Raw genomic sequence first — 26525 nt, forward strand, 5'->3', positions numbered from 1 at the left:
ATAGATAGATAGATAGATAGATAGATAGATAGATAGATAGATAGATAGATGATAGATAGATAGATGATAGATAGATGATAGATGATAGATAGATAGATAGATAGATGATAGATAGATAGATAGATAGATAGATAGATAGATAGATAGATAGAGATATAGATGATAGATAGATGATAGATAGATGATAGATAGATATAGATAGATGATAGATGATAGATAGATGATAGATAGATAGATGATAGATAGATAGATAGATAGATAGATAGATAGATAGATAGATAGATGATAGATAGATAGATGATAGATAGAAGATAGATAGATAGATAGATAGATAGATAGATAGATAGATAGATAGATAGATAGATGATAGATAGATAGATAGATGATAGATGATAGATAGATAGATAGATAGATAGATAGATAGATAGATAGATAGATAGATGATAGATGATAGATAGATAGATAGATAGATAGATAGATAGATGATAGATAGATAGAAAGAACCTGGAATCTTTGTTTTTCTACGTTACACATTGAATTTGTCTTACTTGTTTTTATTCATTCATTCATTTTCTAACACTTAGATTTTGCTTTTCTTCCATCATGGAACCCAAGGTGGTATATGTGTTGTTCCCAGGTGGTTCCCATCAAGAACTGCTTAGCTGATGGACTTGTGTGCCTTCAAAGCCATCCCTTGGGATCTACTTAATTCCTGTACACTTTCTTCCAACAGTCTTAAGAAACTCAACACTTGCCTTTTGTGGTTGTAGAATTTGAACTGTATCTGACCTCCTTCTGTTTCTTGACTTCTTTGAATTCAAATGACATTTGCATAAAGACTCCTGGTTTCTCTGGGTGTGACAGCCCAAAATCCCAGGGTTTGGACATGCTCAGCTCTCCTCTCCTGATTTGTATTACCTGTTTGGGCAAAGGGAGGAACAGAGCCAAAAAACGATGTCTTATTGACACTCAATGCATTATTTTTGTTTTCCGTTTGTGATATAATCAAGTTTGAGTTTGTCATTACTAATGTCTTATTCACAGTACTTAACTCCTTCTTTATCTTGGTTCATTTTGGATCATCTCCTTCACATCTGTATTCCTTAAATCACTTCAAGCGATGATACGTTTCAAATAAAAGCAGTTCAGCTGCAGATCATCAAGTGCTGAGTAATCAAACAATGGATATGTATTTATGGCTCTGTCCATGGTGTTCTGGCAATGCTGCTATATCATCACACAACTTGTGGTGAAGCAAAACTAGCGGCAGCAATAACCAGAACCAAGGAAAGCTAAAACCTAGGTCTTGAAGAGTTAGGGACAGAGGAAACTGCCATGTACAAAGTTAGACCATTGATCCATCTAGCTCAGTATTGTTTACACTAATTGGCAGTAGCTTTCCAGGGTTTCAGGCAGAGTTTTCTCCTGGCACTACCTGCAGATGCTGGGGATGCTACAAAATAGTTGGAAAAGACAAAAGCCATTCTTGGTTATTCCTTTGCTCTTCCAAAGTTCTATTTAATAACTGGGAGATAACTTTCTCACGGCATTATGCCTTCCACATACTTACATGACATGTGGCTGTTCCTAAAGTGTTATCTTCAATATAATTATAATTGAAGCCCCCATGACTAGGGGGATGGTAGAGAAATTTGATTTAAAGGCAAACCTACCTAATTTGTACTTTCCAGAACATTATGAGAACCAAAACACAGCCATCCATTGAACTTTGCACTTCTCTGAATTTTGCAATGCAGTTCTCGAGCCACATAATGTGTGCACAAATGCCTATACTGAGGTAAAGTGTGCATAAAAAGGCATATATTCAAGAAAATAACACTAAAATATGTGTTATATTTGGGGGAAATTGCTTTGCAAAATTGCGCAGAAGACAAATTTGTGTACAGAAGTGTATGTTAGGAAAAATCATATTGCAATGCTGATGAAGAGCAACAGTTTAGATAATACACAAGCTGATGTGGAAATGTACCGTATTTACTTGAGTCTAATGGGACATTGAATCTAATGCGCTCCTTAATTTTCAGAACCTTGAAACAAACAAAAAAGTATTTGCTGGCGAATGTAAATGTGCCATCAAATCTAATGCATCAAATCTAATGCACACCTTAATTTTTGCAATGTAATTTGGCCAAAAAAGGTGAGCATTAGATTCAAGTAAATATGGTATTTTAATGCAGATTTACCAAAGCACAGCTTTTCTCTGAATTTGCATTTCTCCAAATTTGTCGGTGCTGTCTTCTAAACCAAGAATGTGAATACATATATCAGTGACCATAGTGAACGAAAAAATGCCTTCTATCAGGGGTGAATTGCTTAAAAAAAAATGCATATACCATGAAAAATTGCATACAGAAATGTGAATATTAGGAGAAATGCAGGTTTCCTGCAAGCATCTGGTTGGCCACTGTGAGAACAAGATGCTTGTCTAGATGGGCCATTGGCCTGATCCAGCAGGCTCTTCTTATATTCAGGTTGGTGCAATATTTGGAAAGTTTGAATTCAGTTCCTAACTACGCTGCCAAAAAAAATCCTGTACGACCTTCAATGACCTCTATAGGTCACTGCACTGGCAAAGAAGGAGCCAGGTGAAACGTAATGATGGCTCCACCAATACATGTTCAAAATGTGTGGTGTTACATGGGAAAGCCACTCCCGACCTAAGGAGGGGGGGGTTGTGGGCTCACGCCCCGGACTACATTCTCGCGGGGCTGGCACCAGCCCCGCGGAACTCAGGGATTCCCCAGTCTGATTATTATTCATTATCCCACAGCTAGGGGCGGGCTTACAATAGGGCACTTAAGATCGGGGAAGCCCTGGCTCGCCCCTTTTCTTTCCTTACAGCAGCTGCGGTTTTTCCCACCCACCCGCCCTCTAGGTTTGCATTCGAACTTTGCTATGGGCTTCGGCTGGTTGCTGCAAGGGGCCTGGTAGGAGTTTTTCCAATTGGCTGTATTTTGAAGCCACTTGGTTTTTTCGCCTACCTCGTAGCAAAACGTCACAACTCCTCGGTTTTGGCGGTAGGCATTGGCAGGGGTATTGTTATGCAAATGAAGTTGGGGGGAGGAGCGCCATCACCTCCCCCAATGCTTGAAGGGTAGTTCGTTAAAGGACTCCGGGGGGCGTCGCCTCGTCCGAAACCTACGGAGGCTAGGGCCTAAAGCGCGCTCCCGAGCGGTAACCCCTTGGGGAGCGCCTAGGGATGTGCATCTCGGGGGCTCCCCCTGTTGGTGCTTACCCCTTCCTGGTTAGACCAGATAGTCTGTTAGGGCCACTGCCTAAAGCAAATACCACTCTTACCTGTAATCAATAAAGTTGTGGCCATTTTCGCCGATTAACCTAAGTTCTGGTGTCCGGTGTCTTTATTTATTCCATCCGTGGGAGGGGGCAGGAATCACCACGCAAACACAACCTGGCCCAAGACGAACAGTTCAAAATTCTGAATGTATAGTTAATGCAGGGGGGAAACAGAAGACCAAGTAGAGATGATACAAAATATTTGGGGAAGGGAAACCTATGTGTGGCTCACCAATGACAGAAGTCTAGTAATGAAGCTGAGTCAGGATAGAGGGAAGTTAGCTAGGTTTCAGGAACCATGATTCAGTGTTGGAGTCACATACAATTTAAAAACTCATTTATTGTTTGGCCAGCGGAGCATAAGCTGAACACTTCAGTCACAGCTGTTCTCAACTGTCAATTCTACAAAATGGCCACCAGCCTCCTCAGAGGACTTGAGGATGGGCTGGTGCATATAAAACAGCTGCCACCTGGAGGCCACTTTAAATTGCTACACCAGGCAAGCCATTCATTTTGCTGCGGCCCATCACTCAGCTCAGGCGATTTCCTTCGCACCAACGCAACCCTTTTTGCTATTTCCTTTCCCCTTTTTTTAACGTTTGCGGTAACACAAAATAAGGTCGACTGTACCCATGTTCTGCTTAAATAGCATGTGAAATAAAACTGAACCAAGTTAAGTAAAAGCTATCTGTGTTTTTATTATTCCTTTGTTTGTGTGGTTTGTTAGTCGATTCCCTCCCCTCAATAAGAATTATATCCCATAGTTGAGTGAACCAGGCTTCCATCAAATTTGTGTTTAACAATCTCCCCAAAAAATTGTCTAGGATGAATCTTGCAGCTGTCATGAGATGAGTGATAAGATCTTTCTGAATGAGATCCTGTGCTTTTGGTTCATACATTGAGATAACAGGATGTTTTGGGGGTCCATAGCAGTGGTTTGATTTATGATTCGTTCTGTTTCATGAAATATTTTAGTCCAGAAAAGGTGGGTGCATGGGCAAGTCCACCGCAGATGGGTCAATATATCTAGCTGCTGCATTTGGCATGTTCATGTAAATAATAAAAAAAGCTAAATACAATAGTACAAGAACAGAATGTAAGAAAAAGTATAATAGCACTACAACATTAAATATAAAAATTAATAAACAGTTCGCTTAATATATATCAACATTTATGTGAGCATAAAGTTCACTTATACATAAAGTAAAAATATTCAATAAGTTCACATCCAAAAGTAGCCCCAAAGCTGATGGCAGTGTAGTGGTTAGAATGCCAGCCTAGGACCTGGGAAACCAGGGTTCATATCCCCACTTGGGTGACCTTGGGCCAGTCACTGCCTCTCAGCCTAACCTACCTCACAAGGTTGTTGTGGGGATTAAAGGAGGAGGGGGAGAACCATATACACCACTTTTATCTCCCTGGAGAAAAAGGTGAGCTGTAAATTCAATCAATCAATCAATCAATCAATCAATCAATACTTAGCAACACCACTCTATGCCCATCATTTATGCCTCAACCAAAAAGGGCCAGAAAGCTCCCTCCCAAGTTTTTTCTAGAAGCTGCTCTCTGAGCTAAAGGGTGCAGTCAAGTAGGCAGAAACCACCCCCTAATGATAGCCACAGAGCATCCCCTCACCCTAATACAGTTACAATTAATATCAGTTCACAATAATTAAAAGGCATGGGTAAATAAAAAGTCTTGAGCGTAAATCAGAAAAGAGGATACTGTTAGAGCATCTTAGACAGAGATGAATTCTGCATCAAAGCAGCCGCAACACTACTGGTAGACAGAGGCAAATAGCAGGAACATTGTTTGCACAGATTGCGCATGGCAGTGGCAGAAGCGGTAGATGTTGGCATTGTTCATCAGAGATTTGGGCACAGTGAGTGTCTTCCTCACTGGACAGCCCTAAAGCCAAACCCTAGAATATCTGCACCAACTATGGGATTGTACATTTGGAGACACATTTATGGGGAGGTTGCTCTGTGTGCGCATAATGTGCTCTCTCAATAATAGCTGGCATGTTCAGAAAACAGTGTTGTTGTTTACGATGAAAGCCTGCAGTGGGCCATTACAGAACATTTCTAGAAGAGCTTCTTTTCCGGTTGCTAGAAAAGTAGGCCATATATTTCACTGCTCTGCATATAAATATATGGAACGTGCATATCCGTACAAAAGAATGTTTGTATTGTACCAGCAAGTATGCTTAAGCAGGTGTGGGTGGAAGCATATTGCGCTCACTTAGTTTGTGTAAATATGATACGTACGTGGGTGTTTGGGTAGATATAGATGGCAGCACAAACCATCTAAAGCCTTATTATTATTATTATTATTATTATTATTATTATCTTTTAAACCTTCAGTGAAAATGTGTGCTCTGGTACTGGAGGCAAGGTCTACAGCCCTTAAAGAGTTAAAAATTAAAATGAAAACAATGGAACAAAAGAAAAGTGGAACAAATGATTTTAAACTGTGATACATTTCTGCAGGAAATTTTATTTGTGGTTTTGTTTGCTAGTTTTAAAATGGGTGACTGAGTGAGCGACACATGAATACAACAGTGGGGAGCACCCAGCCTTTAATTTATTAACAAAAGACAGAATGTTAATTTAATGTTCACAAAATGGCACAGGCTCAGGAGAGTGATGTCATGGGCATTATCCAGTAGGTGACCATGGCACTTGTATAATCTCCCTCCACCCTATTAATTATTGCAATGCAAACACTTATTTAGAGGGGCAGGAGAGGAGAATCACATTTTCTCAGCCACAGAGCATTGCAGTTTGAATTGCTGCAGAAATGTACCAAGAGGGCTAAGAGTGTCTGCAACAAATGAATAGCATGTTTATTTGCACACTGAAACCATCTTCGGGAGAGGCCTTTGGAAAGAAAACACAACGGACAGAAAAGGAACTGTTGCCTGGGTTGCTGATGTTCTCATTTGTTGTTTCTTCTCTTGTATTGTAGGGAATTTTAAAGGTCTGTGTAAGCAAATCGATCACTTCCTCGAGGACACAGAGTATGAAGCCGACACAGCAGAATATTTCCTCCGTAAGTCTGCAGCTACTTTTTCCTTTGAGCTGATTATCATGTGTGCCTGGCGCTGCGTGCCCTTCGTTCTCTGCTGATGACATTTATGCAAAGCTCATTCCCTTGAGGACGGACACGCTGGGTGAGGCAAAATGTGAAAACCAGAGCATTGCACCTCTCAGACTGACTGTGTGTCTGCCTTGAAAAGCTCAGCCAAAGATTCCATCTCATGCTTCTCCCGGTTCTCTTGCACACACTGTCCTTGTTTTGTTTTGACTAAATAGTAAAATAGATGCAAAATGTTGCCGGGCTTTACATAGCGTTATCAAATAAAACCTACTTTATCCTTGTGGAAAGAAAGCACTTTTCGCTGCTGAAACCTTCCAGCTGCATGCAGAATAAGTCAGCGTCATTAAGCTACTTTGTGGGGTGGCCTGGGATGGGGCTGGTTGGGCAGAAAGTAGGCAGACCAGCAGCAGGTGCAGCCAGAGCCAATGAAAGGCAGAGCTAACTAATTTTAGCTTTGTCCCCAACCTTCTCCCTGTTAAGTTTTACAAAGCAACACTGAGACTGAGGAGGAGGAAACCGAGAACCAGTGTGGGATGTGTGTACGAAGGTAGGCAGACAGGGGCTGTTTGAGGGCAGACTGAGGGTGATGGGGCAGTGCCCCATTTGCCCTAATGGACCAACTAGTATTTTCCCTTTGGGAGTTCATAGAATCATAGAATCATAGAGTTGGAATAGACCACAAGGGCCATCGAGTCCAACCCCCTGCCAAGCAGGAAACACCATCAGAGCACTCCTGACATATGGTTGTCAAGCCTCTGCTTAAAGACCTCCAAAGAAGGAGACTCCACCACACTCCTTGGCAGCAAATTCCACTGTCGAACAGCTCTTACTGTCAGGAAGTTCTTCCTAATGTTTAGGTGGAATCTTCTTTCTTGTAGTTTGGATCCATTGCTCCGTGTCCGCTTCTCTGGAGCAGCAGAAAACAACCTTTCTCCCTCCTCTATATGACATCCTTTTATATATTTGAACATGGCTATCATATCACGTGTCCTGTGCATCTTCCGCTTATAGGGACTGCCAGTATCCCAAATGGGGAACATGCATTAAGATTGAGACACCAGCAGTCTTGGAGATCAACAAAGAAAGGTGCAGGGACATCAGGCAAGGGAAATTGGAGGGGAATAAGCTCAAAGACTATGCATACACTACTTTTTTAATTTGGGTTCAAAAAAGTACCAGAATTTAAATTGCAAAATGTATGCTGAATTTTGACCATTGTGAATGGAACACATAGAATCATAGAATTGTAGAGATAGAATGGACTCTGGTGTATATGATTAGATTAGATTAGATTAGATTAGATTAGATTAGATTAGATTAGATTAGATTAATGAATATAATAACCAGGTTCCCCTGCAGTGAACATGTGGGGGAATATTCTTTCCTAATCACTCCCTTTGTCTTTAATTCAGGGGTGCCCTTTGGAACTGATGGCACCACATTGGTAGTTTTGCCATTTAAATATGGTTTTCAACTATGTGCCCACATTGAGAAAGTCACATGGGAATTGGCTTTAAAGACTATATTTGTAGTCCTTGGGTTGCCATTTGTGAAACAGGAAACCACCTAAACATAAAACACAGGAAGCTGCCTTATACTAAGCCAGACCATTTGCCCATCTAGCACAGTATTGTCTACACTGACTGTCAGCAGCAATCCAGGGTTTCAGACAGGGGGCATTTCCAACCCTTCTCGGAGATGTCAGAGATAGGCCTAGGAAGGTGTACCAACTACTAGGCATGCTGCTGGCATCATGGTGACGTTGCAGGTGTTTGAGATTTTCAATGCTTGTACTTTTATTTTCTCCTGGCTATATACAGATGGGATCTAGACAGACAGTAGCCACCAAGGAAAGAGATATTAGGAGCATAGTAGATAGATAATTGATGGCAACAACACAGGGCCACACTAGATGTTACGAGAGATATGGAGCTGCATTTCTGTCTTTACTTTCTCCTTCTTGCGATGAAAAGATCTGCTTTTATCACACCTAGCAAAAGTGCCAGCAAAGGTCACTTCTAGACTGTTGCACCAATCTCTCACCCATTCAGGTTGATGTCAGGATATTATTATTAATAATTATTATATTTATTTCCCACCCATCATGAGAAAGTCCCATGGTGTATTACAGCAATATAAAATTCAACATTTAAAAAGTTTAAAACAAATTATAATCATCACACACACACACACACACACACACACACACACACACACACACATATATGTGTGTGTGTGTGTGTGTGTGTGTGTGTGAGAGAGAGAGAGAGAGAGAGAGAAAACAGCCAGGAAAGAGGTGCCTTCATGCCTTCAAATTGCATATGCCCATGCAATTAAACACACCTTCATAACACACCACAAAGAAGTTGGGTACAGTGCTATGAACAGCAATGGCACTACCCTGCTCTCACTGAGAGTCAATACGCTCACATAGTCAGGGGAGCCTGGCTTACTGTAGCATTTGAACCAAGCCAATGTTAACCTGACTGTCCCTGCAAAACCCTTCTGGAAGGTCCAGAGCTCTTGAGAATGAGAGCAACTGGAGGGAATTTCAGAGAGACTTTTCCCTACTGCTTCTCTCCTTCCTGAGTCTGCTTTGCAATGGAGAAGGGGCCACTGAGCTAACATTATATGCGGCTGCGGTGTAATGTGTAGCTTGGCCCTAAATCAAATCACAAGCACTAACAACAAGCTCTTAACTAAATAGAACACCAGTGTTTAGAGGCAGTGTATCTCTGGATGCTAAAGGTTGAAGAGAAGCAAAAGTGGAAGGCTGTCGCCTTCCTATTCTCTGTATGAACTTCCCCAAGGCCTGGCTGCTGTTGCTAACAGAATTATGGACTAGATGAGTTTATGGTCTGATTGAGCAAGGCAGTTAGCAAGCATGGCTTCTGTATATGGGGTCCACCTTGTTCTTTGTTCTGAATAATTGGCAAGGCTGGTGTTAGGGAGTTAGCATCCTCATGTACCTTCTGCATTCCAGCAGGGGATCTACAATGGTCCCCCAGAGCAACCTGGGCTTGCTGTTCTGTCCCCTTGCTGTCACTGCCTGTTCTACCTGCCCTGTCCAAGCAAGTGAATAGCATCAGGAACTATGGGAAAGAGGAGCTTTCTTCGCTCATCTTGCCTTCTCCCTCTCACCAGTGATGTAGCTTAGACCCACACAGATACGGCAAGTGAATGGATGGTAGTGATAGCAGGAAGGAGAGCATCTTGACCAAGAGCTCCTCCAAACCTGGAGATGGCAGTGATAACTAGGACTCAAGCAGAGGTCCATTCTGTCCCATTTTGTGAAGGTTTTTTTTAAAATGCATGAAAAGTTCACAATAAAATTATATGTGTTATTATATGTATCACTGTATGCGTTTTTGTATGCATTTTCCCCAATACACATTTTCCCATTCTTTTTGAAACACTTTTTAACCATAAAATGCATATTTTGTGCATCATTTTTGAGCATTGCAAAATACAGAGAAGTGCAGGACCCAATCAGCAGTTGCATTCTGATCCAGAGCAGTCAATATTCCTCCTCCATTCCTAGTGTTGACTGACTCTACCACATGCTAATTAGCTCACAAGAAGCTGAGCTGCACTGAAAAGTGCAAAGCTTCACATCTGTACTGTAGTAAGTGTTATAGCACAGTATCTGAGCTGTGCTGATGGGCAGCTCAAATCGACAGTCTTGCAAGCCAACTATCCTACCTCAAAACTTACAAAATGGAATAGTAAAGGCTAAAATCTCCTTTTGAGTCTCAAGGCATGGCCATGTGAAGTATCTTACTATCTCTACTTTAAGAATATGTTTAATAATACAATTAAATAAATGCAAGAATTAAAATATCCACCCTTGTCTTTGGGGCTTTACTTTTGTCATGGATTAAGTTACAGGGGCAGAGGTTATAGACTTCACAGTTAACACAAGGAGTCTAAATAGCCTTCATATGGATTTTCAAAATTGTGCAAATAGGTATTCTGGAGTCATTTGTTATTAGTGAGGGCTCAGGTAACCTCCTAGGTTAGTTACTAAGGTGCTGGGGTATTCAAATGTATTCATTTCAGGACACAGTGCAACTAAGAGTAATCTTATTCCATGTATATTAATATCAACATGCTGCTTTTCAGGCCCTGCAGATGGTGTCAAAGCCATTCACAAGATAATAAAAACAGTCTTGACTCAGAGAATCTTTTCACTGTTGGCAAAGACTGAAGTTGGAGGGAGGATGCATGAGAAGAGACAGCTGTAGTGGATAGAGTGATGGATTTGGACCAGAAAGATTTGGTTAATCCCCACTCAGCTAGGAAGCTTTGGGGTGGCTTCAGAAAATCCTTCAGAAAATCCAGAAAATCTAACCTGTGAAGATAAAATGGAAGAAATGATAGTCGGAGCTGCTTGGAGAAACTGCAGGATCCAGATGTGATAAATATAGGCGTGCATAGTGTTGTCTGCGCATGACAAGTACAAGATGCACTTTCAAAGCAGTGTGCTTATGGTAATCCCTGGGGTAACTTGTTGCGCCTCTTGAGTGCTGTGTTACCAGAAAGCACCTTGCTAGAATCATGCACTCTGAGTGCAGTTCTCCATATGTGTCACCAAGCAGATGCTCTGCAGAAACCCATGGAATGTGCTTGTGTATCTGCTCCATCTTGGGGCTTGCTTGCCTACCTGCTTAGTGATCTGATCTCTGCCTCTCAGTGTCCTGTGCCCCAAACCACATGAGGATGCCGGGTTCTTTCTGAAACCATTTATAAGCAAAGCTAGGAGAACATGCTGTCTTGGTTCCACCTTCACCCCTATTAGAGCTGTGGCTGCACCTTCTCAGATCTGCTTTCTAACAGCAGGGCTCATCTTCGTGCCTTGTAATTTTACAGCCGGAAGCCTGGCTTGTTGTATTGCCAGGGCCCCCGTCGTAGACTTGGGATCAGCATTGGAGCATTAGTGCTGAGCAAGACTGTCAACCTATACAATATTTTATAGTGGTTACCTCTTTAGATGGCCATCAGTCAAGCAAGCTTAAAATCCATGGCATTGTTACAGAGCTTCAATCCACTTCCTGGGTTGGAAGGGTGTAGTAGTCAGAATGAGATTGGGCCATTACTTCACCTAGCCCAACATTGTCTGCGCTCAAGGAGGTGTTTTCAGCATCACTGCCAGAGGAGAGATGTGGAGGACTGAACAGAGGACCTTTCACATACAAAGCATATGGCCTGTCTGTCATCTTTACACATAGAGTTGCTAAAAAGTAGTTATATACCTGATATATATATTCACAGTCCACTTCATACAATGGAGATGTCTGATTACGTAGTTTTGGTTTCCAGTTTTTAATCTTTTTGAATGGGGGAAGATCATGTGCCTGCCTTTTAAGGTGGAATAGCAACAGCAATGGTTCATTAGTAAGGTTGGCAACTAGGCAGAAATGTTTTCTTTAAAAAAACCACACAACAAATGCAATCTAGTCTGCTCCTGTGCCTTGAAGAGAGATGTGACATGCAGAACTCAACAGCTGTATGTTTATGTGACAAGGAGCTAAACGTTGCCATCTGCTCATTGTGCCACATCAAAATTGCTGTTGAAGGGACAAGTTCAAAAGCTGGAAACCCCACAGGAATATCCTGCCATCCACTCCACCCCTTCATGCTAGAACAGAGGAAAGCCAGATAGGAGAACAAGGCATGGAAGACTTTCCCTATAAATATTAGAAATTGAAGACCTGCTGATAGGATGGCCGAGTGAAAAATAGGCCAAGGCTTTCGCACCCTTGGCTGCAGCTCTATGTAACCTAAGGGTGGGGACAGGTGAAAAAAGGGATGGAGCTCCTGCATCTTTTATAGTTGTGCAGAATAGGAAATTTCAGCAGGTGTAGCTTGCAGAAGTAGGGTCCTCCCCCCCCCCCCCCAATCTGGCCACCCTATGTAATGCCTATAACTTTTGAACCTTCATCAGAGAATGCCTTCTATGGAACTATGCGATCAATGAACACAGTCCCCCTTGCTTCAGAGATCAGTTTCACACATTCATACACATTGCAGGGAGTAAGCTCACAATACAAACACCTAGAGCAAAGAGTTCAATTTTCTCTATCCTTCTAGTGAAAGAAAAGCTTATATGGGGCGGGTGGGCACAAATATTCAGGGCTGCATGACTGAACGTAATTGCAGTGCACCATGCAAATTGAGTGTAGTTTGCAATCATTAGGCTTGCTTCTGCATAATGTATTCTGAACGGTGGTCCTTTCCCAGGCAGTCAAATAAAACTGGTCCAGAAGAGGCTTTGTGCTGCTGCCACAATTCTCTGTTGCTGCTTTTGTGCTGGACTAATTAGCAATGTATGGGGGGCAGCGGGAGAAGGGAAATAGTGGCACACACCTATGGTATTCTTAAAAGGTCCCTCAGTATGTAGGGCATCCTCTGATGGCAAGCATCTCCTGGCATTTGCTGTCATTCCCCACCGTTAAATCTCATTAGTGTTTTCCTGAAGTCATTAGTGTAGCATACCACCATCTCTGAAACATAGCCAGGAAACTGGGGAAGGCAAGAGATGTTTCTCTAGCCCATCTAATACAGATTTAAAATCTTTTGGATCTGGACAGCATTGCTGCCATGTTTTCCACAGCAATTAGCTATGTGTTGGCACTAAAATGCATGTATTGTTGCAGTAGTAGTGGTAGTAAAATGTAACCTGTAGGGAATGTATAAAAGCTGATCCAAGATTTGAGTACCTGTCCCTTTATAAATGAAATACTTACTTTCCTCCTGCTGCCTTGGGTTTGATCTGTGTTTGGGGCATTTACGCAACATTCATATATTCTTAAGCAAAACAGTCAAACACCTGGCGAATCAGGTGGAAAAAAAGAATTGCCTTGCAAAGCAAGCGAAAGGGACCGAATGAAAGGCAAGAGAGAGCACAAATTCCAACGCTCCCCTGATACAAAGCAGGCCCAAAGATAACCCAAGGTGTTTGTCTATTTCATGCTTTTTCAGTATAATATTCAGAGCGGTACAACTTGATTCAAGTGTGCAAGTAATGCTTTTATTGCAAAACTGTCTAAAAGCCAGCAACTGGTATTCAGAGACTTACTTCCCGCCACAGTGGAGGCAGATCATACCCATCATGGCTAATAGCAGGTCATTGACAGCATGAATTTGTCCAATCCTCTTTTAAAGCCATCCTGGTTGGTTACCATCACTACACCTTATAGGAATGAATTCCATACTTCAGGTATGCTCAGGGTGAAGAAGTATTTTCTCACGTCTGCCCCGAATCTTCCAACATTCAACTTCACTGAGTAGGCATTAGTTCGTCTTTGTAAACAAAAAAGTCCCAAATGTGAGATAACCTATCCTCACAGGGGAATTGCTTAAGTCAGAGTGACCAAACGTGATGATTTACCTTAGAATCACATAGTCCTCCCAAGAAAGAAAGCTACAGTGGTATCTCAGGTTACAGACGCTTCAGGTTACAGATGCTTCAGGTTACAGACTCCACTAACCGAGAAATAGTACCTCGGGTTAAGAACTTTGCTTCAGGATGAGAACAGAAATCATACGGTGACGGCGCAGCGGCACCAGGAGGCTCCATTAGCTAAAGTGGTACCTCAGGTTAAGAACAGTTTCAGGTTAAGAACAGACCTCCAGAACGAATTAAGTTCTTAACCCAAGGTACCACTGTACTTGCTTCTAACAGTTTCCTTTTTTGAAAATGTATCCTGTGAGCTTCTTTACCTCCTTGTATCACAGCACATGTCACACTGTTGCATCATGGGATATGTTTCTGTAAATTAGCCATACTAAATGGGGAGTGAGAACCTGGGAAGATTATAGGAGGGCTTAGATGGAGCCTAATATAAAATTCTGAAAAGGAGTCAGAAGTAAACTAAACTCTGTGGTTAAGATGGTGGTGAATGCAGTGGTACCTCAGGTTAAGAGCTTAATTCATTCCGCGCCATCACCATGTGATTTCTGTTCTCATCCTGAAGCAAGGTTCTTAACCCGAGGTACTATTTCTGGGTTAGCGGAGTCTGTAACCTGAAGTGTCTGTAACCTGAGGTACCACTGTAGGTGGACCCCCCCACCCCACCCATTTTCAATTCACATTTACTTGTGGTCTGGCCATCCTTGTGATTTTTTTTATTAAAGATTTTCTTGATTTACAAAAGTGTTTGCAATGTCTCTCTCTCGTATTTTGGTCTGGCCATTCTAATCTGCATTGTGCTTTTGAGGACTGAACATCTCAGGTTGATTACACTCCATACATTTAAAACACACACACATACCCCCCAAAATTTTGGGAACTGTAGTTTGTTAAGAGGAGTTGTAGCTCTGTGAGGAGTAAACTACAGTTTCCAGGATTCAGAGTGTGCCTTAAATGTATGGTGTGTACACAGCCTTAGATGCTGCCGCACACATTACATTTTAAGTAGGAAATGTTAGCCCCAGTGTTTTCCATTGCAAGCATGTGAAGTGTGGACATGTGCATGTTCATCTTTAAATGCCCGTGTGCACACATTGTAGATACATGACCCAATCAGGCTTTTCTCACACATGTACATGCATGAACATATGTCACTTCCACACTTTACATTTTGCTGAAGCTCTGCGTTTCCTAGCCCAGTTGCAATGTATAGAGCCACCCATACGCTATTCTTAACCTGGTGTGTGTGTGTGTTTGTGTCACTTATATATCTGCATGCTACTGCCATCTGCTGGGTGGAATGTGTGAGGATGGGAGTGAGAGAGAGGGTTAATAGGACTGCCTTCGTTTGTGTGCAATTCATATGTGCCTTTTCTAAGTGTGTGTCTGTGTGCATGCACACTCGTCTCAGCAGGGATTTACCTTTTGGCTCTCTTAGGAGACACCTCTGCATCCACTTCTGCAAAATATCTGTGTTTATTTTTGTGGTGCCTCTCTGCTGATTGCAGTTGCCACCTATATGCCTCAGTACTGCACTGCATTGGTGGTGGCTTTCTGGCCTGCAGATTTCACTTTCTGTTTGGTGAGAGGGACGTGCCTTTGGGCTTTCTGGGTGCACGAAGGAGCCAGGAGAACGTCTGCTATCAGATGCCATTTGACTGGTCCCTGGCCCTAAGTTCACTGCTCATTTCTAATATCCAAGATGTTGACAGTTCATTTGTAACAGCTCTCTTCTTCTGTTGACACTCTGTTTCTCTCTCCTCCTTCTGTCTCCTTATTCCTCCCCTATCACTGGCCTTTCCAATTCCTGTGCTTCTTTGCTCGTCTTTTATGTTCATCCTTGGTACAATCCTCCTCCCCCCCTCCCCTCAATCTCTTCATTTTGCTCCTGTTTGCCTTCCCTCTCCTTCTCCCCACCCTTCTCCATGTTTCTTGCATGCATGCGGTTCTGTTTCTCCCCTTCCTCTCCCCACCACCCACCCCAAACCCCTTTCTTTGCTTACAGGGGCTGTAAGGGCCTCTAGTATTTTCCCGATCCTGAGTGTGATTCTGCTTTTCATGGGTGGACTCTGCATTGCAGCCAGCGAGTTCTACAAAACCCGACATAACATCATCCTTAGTGCCGGTATCTTCTTCGTGTCTGCAGGTAAAGGAGGGCTGAGGGTTAACCAGCGTCCTCGGGATCAAAAATCGCAAGCGAGGGAGGGGCTCAAGGTGCTGGGAGGCTGAGAGAGCAGCCACTAGGCAGCTGCCAGTGCAATGGAAGTGCGTGCGGGGGGGGGGGAGGGAGCAGAGAGAGCAAGGAGAAAGGACATGCAAATGTTTGCACAGCTACAGTGACAGAGAATTAACTTAGATGAAAGAAGAAGTCAGAGAGAGGGGGAGAGAGAGAAGATGCATAACTGCATACTCCAGAAATTTCAACATTTTGGGGTTATCACCTGTTTTAGGCAAGCACCAACGTAGACATGATGATGGGTTGTATCTATGCTAGTCCTACCCAGAGTAGGCCTGTTGACATTAATGGACATGGCTAGCTTAGGTTTTGTCCATTTCAATGGGTATCCTCTGAACTGAATTTAGTTGGGTACAGCCCCAGATGTTTAAGGTCATGTTTGCTCCAATTGCATACTTTTCTCCCAGCCAACTTCACTTCCAGTACAAGATAAAAGTTCGGACTGTAGAGGGTTATACTGTACAATTGCCCCCAAGTACAATGTGATGAAGGGTAGAATGGAAAGGGTGGAATGATGAACAAACAAGCTACAAGCAGAGTCGGGGGAGTGCTCTTAAAATCAGATGCCTCTGCCCTCATTACCTATGTGATTAGAGCATACCCAGGCTTGAACAGATAGGTCTTCCACTATCTCGCCTGGCGTGGCCCTGAGGTTGCAAAACCTCTCAAGCCCAAAGAGGATTTGCTGTCTTGCAAAATTTTCATTCAAAGGTGAAACTAGGTTTGCCTCAAGTAAGTCACCTGCCAGCTGAGGATTACATTTCACACCTGTGATGAAGAGGGTGCTACAGTAGTCTAAAAAACTGTATGCCATAATAAATTTGTTGGTCTTTAAGATGCCACAGGACTCTCTGCTGGTTTTACTTATAATAGGGCTTCACACATGTTGAAAGTGATATATAAGATCATGGATTAGACTACAAGGCTTATTTTTCACTGTACATTTGTTTGGCAGAAAAGAAGGGCCAAGACTTATCCTTCACTACTCAGTTGTTCAGCAGAGAAGAACAGCGTATATCTCTTCTGTGGCTGCATAGAAGGATAGGAAAGAGCCCCTCTCAAGACTTCCTCTTTAGCAGCCTCTTAGTAGGGAGGATGTGGGGCAATATAAGCAAGAACAAAATATAATGGTGCTTCTTCATCTTAAATACATTGGAGAAACCAGGCTGTTCCAACTTATGTTGGGAAACTTTCATTTCAGCCACAGATTTGCTAAAGACAAGGGTTATCTACCACCAACAGAAAATAAAGAGGACACAAATAAAAAATGCCAACATACTTTTATTATTTTATGCATTATCTACAAGGCTGAGGAATAAAGAGTAGCTCAGGAAAGTGAAGAAGTTTTGTTTGGCATCTCATGCCTGATTGTGTCACTGAGGTGGTCTGGGCTGTACCATTTCAGCTTCCAGGTGGGGCCTCACATGATTGAATGTTCCTCCATACAAAAGAAAATCCCTCCACATGGAATATTAGAGATCAGAGAGTTCTAGTCTAAACATCTACATGCCATGCTAGTTTTCTAAGTACATATATATATGCACGGAGTAACATTCAGTCATGTGAATCCCCAACTGCAATGGTATGAACCCCCAACTGCATTCAGAAGTGGTACAACCCCAGCAACAGGTTTCCCACCTCAGTGAGAACTAGGCCAAAGAAGAGACAGGACCTTGAATTCCACCTAATGTGAAAGTCATATGGAAACCCAAACCCAGCTTTGCAACCTTTTGAGCAATGATAGCTGCATCTGAAAATACTGCTGTGTGTAGGCTGTTCATTAGTAGCCTGTCCCACTGTTTTGTGGCTTTTACCTCTTGCTTCTAATTACTGTATTTGTATGTTGTCCCTAATGGCGTCAAAGCTGTTTACAAAGGAAGTCAAACGCAATCAAATACAGTATATAAGAGAACTAAAGTAATGAATGCAGTATGCAAAACATCAGAATCCATAAAATAAGATTCCGCTTGCTCAGTATTTCTGTTCCCTGAATATCCACATGCCCATACCTCCGTTAAACTATGTTTGCACACATTCACCCATAATCAAGCAAGAACACATGCTCCCTCACTCTCAACAATTATTGAACTCAACAGTCACCTAGTTACATATACAAAAGTCTGCACGACACTAACGCTATGAGGCTAAAACCAAATATAATCCCAAATAAAAACCTCACACTGTTCATCCAAACACTCATTCCCATTCCCTTCAGATGTTTCAGGCTGCAATTCCTATCAGCCCCAGCAATCAAGGAGGATGGAAATTGTAGTGCAACAACACCTCAAGGTCACTAGGCTACTCTTGCCACTGGTTTATTGTTTGTGGCTGAGAAAGCAAGCTGTCCCTGAGTCCTCAGCCACCAGCTCCTAGCTCCCACATGAGAAGTGGTCAGACTCCAACCCCTAACTGCCAGCAGCCCCACACTGTCACCTTGGACAGCACCACACATCCCTACATTCAAGCAAAGCACAATCATAAGGAGCAGAGTGGGGCGCCTCAACTTCATAGAACCTCAAAACCATGACAGCTCTTTTCAGCTTTCTGGGCAGAACTGGAAAGTCCATTTGCCCTCTCCATTGGTTCTTGCTGACCAGTGATGCTGATATTTGGACCCATGCTTTATACAGCAGGGGGCAGCAGCTTGTGGACTGCTTGTAAGCTTCCTGAAGGGTCTGGCTGACTAGTGTTAGAAACAGGGTGCTGGATCAGATAGACCTCTGGTCCAAACCAGCAAAGATATTATATTACAAGGTCAGTTATTAATATTGTATGTGACTATTTTGGTGGTGCTCCATAACTGTCCATTCCTCTCTACTTTCGCTATTGGCTGTTTCCTATATTAGCATGGGAGTTTTCTTTGGAAACTGGGGTGTGCTGCTTCAGTGCATCTGTTCCCTGCAAAACACAGGGCTTTTGGATGATTGCTCACAGGGTCAAATGAGGGCTATGAATCAGGCGAGGGCCATGGCTTTATCTAGACCTGAATTAAATGCTTCTTTGAAGTGCAGCATGCTGAAAACAGTGCTCTGTTAGGTAGGACACCAAGCTTGGAAAATCCAGAAGTCTTATCCTGCCTGCCAGTCATAAGAGACAATATTACACACCTCTTGAAGATGCTCTGAAGCTTGAACATACCCCAGGAGTAGCCAACGTGGTACCCTCCAGATGTTGTTGGACTACAACTCCCATTATTCCTGAACACTGATGGGACGAGTAATCCAAAACACCTGGAGGGCACCAGATTGGCTGCCCCTGGCACACATCATCTGAGTCACTCACTAGGCTAGGTCATTAGACATTGTGGATCAGTTACTATCACATTAGTGGAGTGCTGACTTTCCTAGAGCAAAATCCAGAGAGTGTCCTCATCAGAGACACAATCTAGCATAAAGGAAAGACTGAACCAGCTCTCAGAATAATAATGCTGGAAAGGATCTGAAACATCCAACCAGCTGTTGGTGCAGGAAATGTACTGCTACATCCCTGATGTTCTTGGAGAAAATGCCTGGTGAAGGCACACCTTAACATTTAGAGTTAGATGCATATTGAATCAGCCGTCTGGACAGATGTGGAACGGCATTGTTGTTCAACTCATGTATTCTGATATATCTTCTCAGAAATATGACTACAAAAAGTATATCATTTTGCAATGGCAGTGTTTTTAGCATGTGGCTGTCAGTGAGGAGCTCAGATCAATAACAATATTCATAATGCCCATTGTTACTGGAGCTACAGGTAACTCACAACTTATGTGCATTTAACTTTTGTGCATTCAGCTTTATGTGCTTGGGCAGGGGGTTAAAAAGGGGGTAGGCAGGCAGGAAGGAAGGAAAAAAGACTTCGGCAATCCCACCCGCCATTGCACCCAATGTATTTTGACTATACACAATTGTGGCTTTATGTGTTGTCCCAGGAATGCAACCTCCACGTAAATTGAGAGTCACCTGTACTGTCTGCACCTCCATAAAAAGCTTAATTTGCAAATACGTTGTTGAGGTATCACAAACAAGTTGTTGGCAACAAGTTGAGCCCTTTTATCAGATTCTCCCTGTGAGGAAAAGAGGGGTTGTGTATACTGCCCTGAATTCCTTGGAAGATGTGTGTGATGAAAGTCTAAAAGAAGGGAATGGAATGATTAGAATAAAACAACAACAACAGAATAGTGTCCTTAAGGAGGCATCCTATCCCTACCATTATGCCAGCTGAGAGGCCCTGGGAAGCAGTGGAGGTGCTACCTTTCTATGAACAGAATAACTTATAAACAACCAGAAGTCCCCCAGAACCACCACCACTGTGACCCTTAGGAATGCTCTGCCCAATGGCTTTTAGGGTGGTCACTTTTTGTAGAATTATTGTGCAGCACATTTGTGAATTTGAAAATACATTTTTGTCCCCAGTTAGCCCATTGACTATGAGTACTGTATAAAATGTGGTAGTGAGATTATTATTTTTTAAAGAAAGCAACAGTATGACTTTATTGCCCTCTCTAGCACTGACCCACAATTTTGCAGATGTTTAGCTTCTTTATAAAAGGGTGTGTGTGTGTGTGGCTCTCTTCCCATCCCCAGAATGCACAAAACTTGCCTTTCTTTTTTTTACATGGAAACAGAGTATCATATTGGTTTGGCAGTAGTGTAAATAGAGCTCTGAAAGAAAATAAAACCAGGGTTGTTGTTTTTCCTATTGCCTAAAAAGTTTGCAAAAACTCCACTGGGGTTCAGTACACAATTAGGGCCAAATCACTGGGTCATTTTTTTTAATAGTGAAGCCACCCAAAGTTGTCCCTTTGGGCGTGGCGACTGGTCTTCTGAATTTGTCAATACTGAGAGTGTAGCACCCGTCACACAGCGTATGTGTAAAAAGATTTGTTAACAGGAAGCGAGGCCATCCCGTGGCATCACACGAGGGGCCGACCCTCGAGCATGGATGTCTCTTAGAGGGGTCGTTAAAAGCCCACATCTGCAAAGGGCACCCTGATTGTGCAGTCTGCCTATACATGTCTGCCTATACTTATCTAGGCATGTACCCCACTGCAGGTGCTTAACACGGAGAGCCAATGACATGCACAGTATTGGGACAAGGGTCAAAAGTGTGGCCTCTGCTTCCTGTTAATTTCAGACTCACCACACTCTAAAAAGCAATCCAAAAGAAGATTGAGCCAGGAAGAGGCATCATGACCTTGATGTGTTCGGGAGCATTGTAAATGCCCCCCACCCCTATATTGTGGAGGCTGCACTTCTGCACAATTGCCATCTTTTTAAAAAATGGTCACATGAATTGGCCTTGGGGTGGGGTACAGATTTTATATGTTGTTATTATTATTTATTATTATTGCATTTTTATACCAACTTTATTTCAAGGCACAAAAGTGGGCATATGTGGTTGTCCCCCTTCCCATCACAACTGCTCTGTGAGTTGAGAAATAAGGAGTGGCCCATAGTCACCCAGTAAGCTTCATGGCCGAGTGGAGATCTGAACTCTGGTCTCTCAAGTCCATATCTGCCAGGGCTCTTCAGCTTATCCTTGACGTACATAGAGGACATGCTAATGGTTTCTTCTCTCTTGCCCTTTGTCCACAGGTCTGAGTAATATAATTGGCATCATTGTGTACATATCAGCCAATGCTGGAGACCCCTCGAAAAGCGACTCAAAGAAGAATAGTTACTCTTATGGTTGGTCCTTCTACTTCGGGGCCCTGTCATTCATTATAGCCGAGATGGTAGGAGTGCTGGCCGTACACATGTTTATTGACCGGCACAAACAGCTGCGTGCCAGTGCTCATGCCACAGACTACCTCCAGTCCTCTGCCATCACCCGCATACCCAGTTACCGCTACCGCTATCAGAGACGCAGTCGCTCCAGTTCCCGTTCCACCGAGCCTTCACACTCCAGGGATGCCTCTCCCGTCGGGATCAAAGGGTTCAACACCCTCCCATCAACGGAGATCTCGATGTATACCCTAACCAGGGACCCCCTGAAGGCTGCCACTACCCCCACCGCCACCTACAATTCAGACAGGGATAACAGCTTCCTCCAGGTTCACAATTGTATCCAGAAAGAAAACAAGGACTCTATCCACACTAACACAGCCAACCGCCGGACCACCCCCGTATGAAGCCGTCGAGAGGGGCTGAAACATGGGGGGGGCTGGGAAGGTGGGAGTGGGACTTGGGTTCAGGATGGGAGGGAGCAGTAGGGGTGGGCAGGGGGAGAGGAGAAAGCAACCATGGGGGAAACCTTCCAAAAGCAAAAAAATCAAAAAAAAATCCAGAAAAAACTAGAAAACAAACTTAAGTGAAACACCTGAAAAGAAATGACAAAACGTTTTAAAAAAAGGGAAAAAAGAGAAAAAAACTTCAAAAAAAATCAAGAGAAAGAAATTTAAAAATATAAAAAATAGAAAATAAATTTAAAAGAAAATGCATGATTTCCCATGTACCATTATTTTAACATTTAATAAAAACAGATTTAAAAAAAGGAACCGAGAAATAACAACAAAAAAAATTAATTAAAAAACCAAGCGGGAAGAGGAGGCAGCTCTTTGGATTTCTGGGGGGTTTTACTCTTTACTTTTTCAGTTTGTTTTCTTTTCACTTTTAACCCACTGTGGACTTTCAGGTTCTTAAAGATCTCCAGGGACAGGTGGTAACAAAACGCAGTGCTTTCAGTGTCCTTGTGGATGCCTTTATTGCACATGCACTGGAGCTTGCCTAAGCTTACCAAACCCCCTGGAGTGACGAGTGATTCGACATGTTCCTGTGGGTCCACAGGGCTTAACAGTGACCTTCCTGTCCTTGGGGATTTGAGGGTTTAATGCTGATTCACTGATCTCCAGGTCTCAGGAAGCTAAGGCTGATCAGCTCAGCCTCATCAGCCTGTGACTATCCTGGGGGTTAACAGTGACATTGCAAAAACAAAAAAAAAGCTTCATAAAAAAGTGGCAATTTTTTAATAAAACAGAACCAACTATAAATAAATGTAAATATAATAAGTGGATTTACTTGCAAGAAAGCCAGATAGTATTTTTCTTTTCATTTTTCTTTTCCAGCTTGAAAACTGTGAAAACTAAAATCTTAGGGGTTGAGAGGCTTCTAAAGAGAAAATGGAAACTGAATCCATTTGAAAACAACAAAAACTTTTTAAAAGACACCCAGAACTTGGCCACTTGGTTGGTGTGGGTTGAAGTCCTTCACGGGCCATGAGAATGTTGGGCCAGGAAAAAGCGGGGGGGCATCTCTCCCCACAGAGAAAAGGCTGCTGCTATTGCTGGGGCTGCAACCTCGAACACAGAACAAGGACTAGATGTTAGTGTGGAGACTTCTGCTCATGTTCCCTGACAGGCAGGCAAAACATGCTATCCCCTGAACTCACTCCCAGGCTTAAAAAGAAGTCAACAGGCAAAATGGCTGCTGCTTGTCTCCCGTTGTCGGTTTCATTTACACTGCTAGCTTTCCTGGTGCGTGGATAGCTCTCACCGGATTCATTCAATGCCCCTCTCATGAACACCTGACACACCGAATCAAGACACAGTCCCCATGCCAAGTACATAACTGCAGAAAAGTTATTCCCTGACTTCATTCTGTTGTCAGTGCCAGCTGGCTGTAGGGCCCAGCCAGTCAAAAGCTGTAGGCTTAGCCTGCCTTACGCAGAGACACCCGCCTGTAGGGTTGCCGTAATCAAATATGGGACAGCTTGGCCTCCGGACCTTTAAGAGAAGGTGCCGTTTTCCCCACCTGCCATTGCAGCAGCAGTGATGGGAGAGAAAACCGCAACTGCTCAGATTCTGCTGCCGCTATGTTACATAAAGTCAGACGGGCCAAGTTGTCCCATGTGGGAGCTGGCAGCTTTGCAAGTCTCAATTGAAAGGGAGAGAGGCAGGATCCCTGAGGCTCAGCCTCTTTTTAGGGACCCATTTCACCCTCTTTCTCCCCAGTCTAACCCCTTCCTCTCACCAAAGACGCCCATGGCAGAGAGAAAAGGTTGTCTTGAGATCTCTGCCACAGGAAGTCTGCCAGAAGGATTATGGGGTCGGAGTCTTTGGGGGAAGCGATGATACAGAAGAGCAAGGGGGCTGCATAAAGGGTGGGGAAGCCATGAGCCTTGTCTTTCTTGGGCCCAGCATTTCCCTCAAAGGTCTATAGGTCCCGTCCCCCCCGCACCTGCTGTCGGTTATGGCCATAAAGAGTCACTGCAAAACTCTACCACAGACCCACAGCTAGGCCTCACTAGACCCTTACCTGGAAGGGGCTCCTGTGCCTTTAACAGCCAAGTCATAAGGAGGCGGTTGACATGTCCTGTTCCCCCCCCCCCAACACTGTGGCACTTCTTATATGTCTCTCTTGTATATGCTTCTCAGCACACGTCAGAGGAAGGGACACATTTTAGAGTTCCAGAGATAAGCCTCCCAACTTGACTTTGCTGACAGGCCTAGACTACCCACCATCCATCTTCTCCCCCTTGCGTACCCCAGTAGTTCCCATCCACATTCACTCTGGAGCAAAGGCATAAATCCTGTAAGGCAGTTGGGCCTTCCTGGTGACATGCCCAATTCTACTTCCTCGCTGCTTGGCCACTTAAGGCTTACATTCTTGATTCCACTGCATCTGCCCCTAGTTTACATCTGTGAAAAGCAAGCATATACATAGAACACTCCCTCCCTAACCTACACCCACATACCCCATCACAGACACCCAAATCACCATTGTGTACATGAGGGCCATTCATTTTTCCACTGAAGGGAAACGGTGTGCCACCGCTTTTACTTCAGTTCCCTTTTTAACACTGTTAATGGCAGATGGGGAGAGCAGGATCCCAACGAAGGTAGCAAGGCAGACAGTGCTTACGGCTATGGCGTTGAATTAGCTTTGAGGTACAGATCTGGCTTGGGCCAAAAAAAAAGAGATGGGGTGAGCTCTCCATGGTCCTAAGAGGCCAGAGCCCTTTCCATTACCTTGAAGGAGCAGGATTGGGGCTGAGGGTTTTGCTGAGTGGGGTCCAGTCATTCCTCTTGGCACCTTTAGGCTCTTGCCTGACTCTTCCTGTTCAAACAAGTGCTGCTCCAATTCAGAGAGTCTTCACTCCCCCAGCTGCTGAGCTCCTGCTGGAACTGAAACGGGGTCCGAAAAAGCAGCCTGCACTACCCACCCATCTAGTGCTGCCTTCTCCTACTTTTCTTCTCTTTGAGAGGAGAGTTGAGTCCTTTTCCAGGACAGAGTTGTGTAGGGAAACAGCAGGTGGGGCACTGAGCCAGTGACAGAATGCATTCTCCCCAAGCCTCAGCAGAAAAGTCCCTCATGGCTGAAGGGCCTAGATACAGCTTGACCGACATTATTTATCCGTATGGAACACCCCATTTTATAGTGAATGTCTAGAACTCCTGCTTAATCCCAAGCCTCAGCCTGCAAACCTGTAACAATGAAAAGGGCAGAAGGGGGTAAAATGAGCCAATATCCAAAGCCCTGGAAATGTGTTTTTTAAAAAACTGGTTTTGTGTTCTCCAGCATATGCAGAGGGTGGTATTTTGGTTGAAATCCCAAAGCTGCTTTCGAGAACTTGATTCCTGTAGAGTTCTCTAGCATTTCTGATTGAATAAAAGATGAATGAGAAATTGTGCGTGTGTGAATGAGTGTGCGAGTGTGCGTGAGTGTGCGTGAGAGAGAAACAAGTAAGAAAGAGGGAGGAAAGGAGAGGGAGGACTAGGACTGGTGAGGAATTTTTTTTCCCAAGGATACTGCTTATGTTCAGCTCAAACCAGTTCAAGAAACAAACCTCCATTTTCTTTATTTTGTGTTTTTTTTCAGACTGTTAAACAGAAAAATTTTAAAAAGAAGAAAATACAAAAAAAAAAATCCTGGTACATGAAATAAAGATTTTTTATATATATCACTTGGTCCTTGTTTATGTGGGTATGTTTGGTGGCTTGGAGCAATGGATTTTCTTTTTTCTTCATGGAGAAATCCCTGAGGAAAGACAGTGCAAACAGAAGTGAATGGAAGCCATTTTGTCTTGGCTGAAGACCTGAAAAACAGCAGTCCAGTTTTGCTCTTAATCTAAAGAACCGAGGATGGAAGATGTAGAAGCAAGAAAAATGAAGAGTGTAGGGAGAATGGGGCATTACTGTTTTCTGTCTGAAGTAAACGTAATTCACTGGACTTCCTTGGTCTTCTCTGGCAGACAGGAGTGTTATGGATATTTTTAGATTTCCACTAAAATATCCAGTTTTCACAATATAGTGTTTGATTGTTTAGAGGAATATTGTTGTTAAAGCATCTGTTCTGCATGGGCCCTGAACCTGAGGTGGTCAGTATTGCCCCTTTATGTCCCTGTTCCAATAATGCCTCAGGAAAATTTCTACTGTTATTATATATAATTATTTTATAACCTTTTTCTTCTGCTTGCCCTCACTAGAACTGTGGTTTACTGAGGCTGAGAAAGAAGTTGAGAAGAGCCCACAAAATGAAC

The 26525-nt window shown here is 43.2% G+C and overlaps 1 protein-coding gene across 2 annotated transcripts in view; it reads left to right on the plus strand.

Moving 5' to 3' along the window:
* CACNG2 (calcium voltage-gated channel auxiliary subunit gamma 2) overlaps positions 1-25958 on the plus strand; it is a 124644-nt gene extending 98686 nt beyond the window's left edge. The window contains exons 2-4 of one of the 2 annotated variants that reach the window (XM_028747060.2): positions 6283-6366; positions 15831-15971; positions 21644-25955. In XM_028747060.2, the coding sequence (XP_028602893.1) occupies positions 6283-6366; positions 15831-15971; positions 21644-22179 (761 nt within the window). In that variant the 3' untranslated portion in view covers positions 22180-25955. Of the gene's footprint in view, positions 1-6282; positions 6367-15830; positions 15972-21643 lie in introns of both variants that reach the window. The other variant, XM_028747061.2, reaches the window with a different exon arrangement.
* Positions 25959-26525: the final 567 nt, after the last annotated feature.

Source organism: Podarcis muralis, chromosome 10 (assembly GCF_964188315.1).
Source record: "Podarcis muralis chromosome 10, rPodMur119.hap1.1, whole genome shotgun sequence".
Taxonomy (NCBI): Eukaryota; Metazoa; Chordata; class Lepidosauria; order Squamata; family Lacertidae; genus Podarcis; species Podarcis muralis.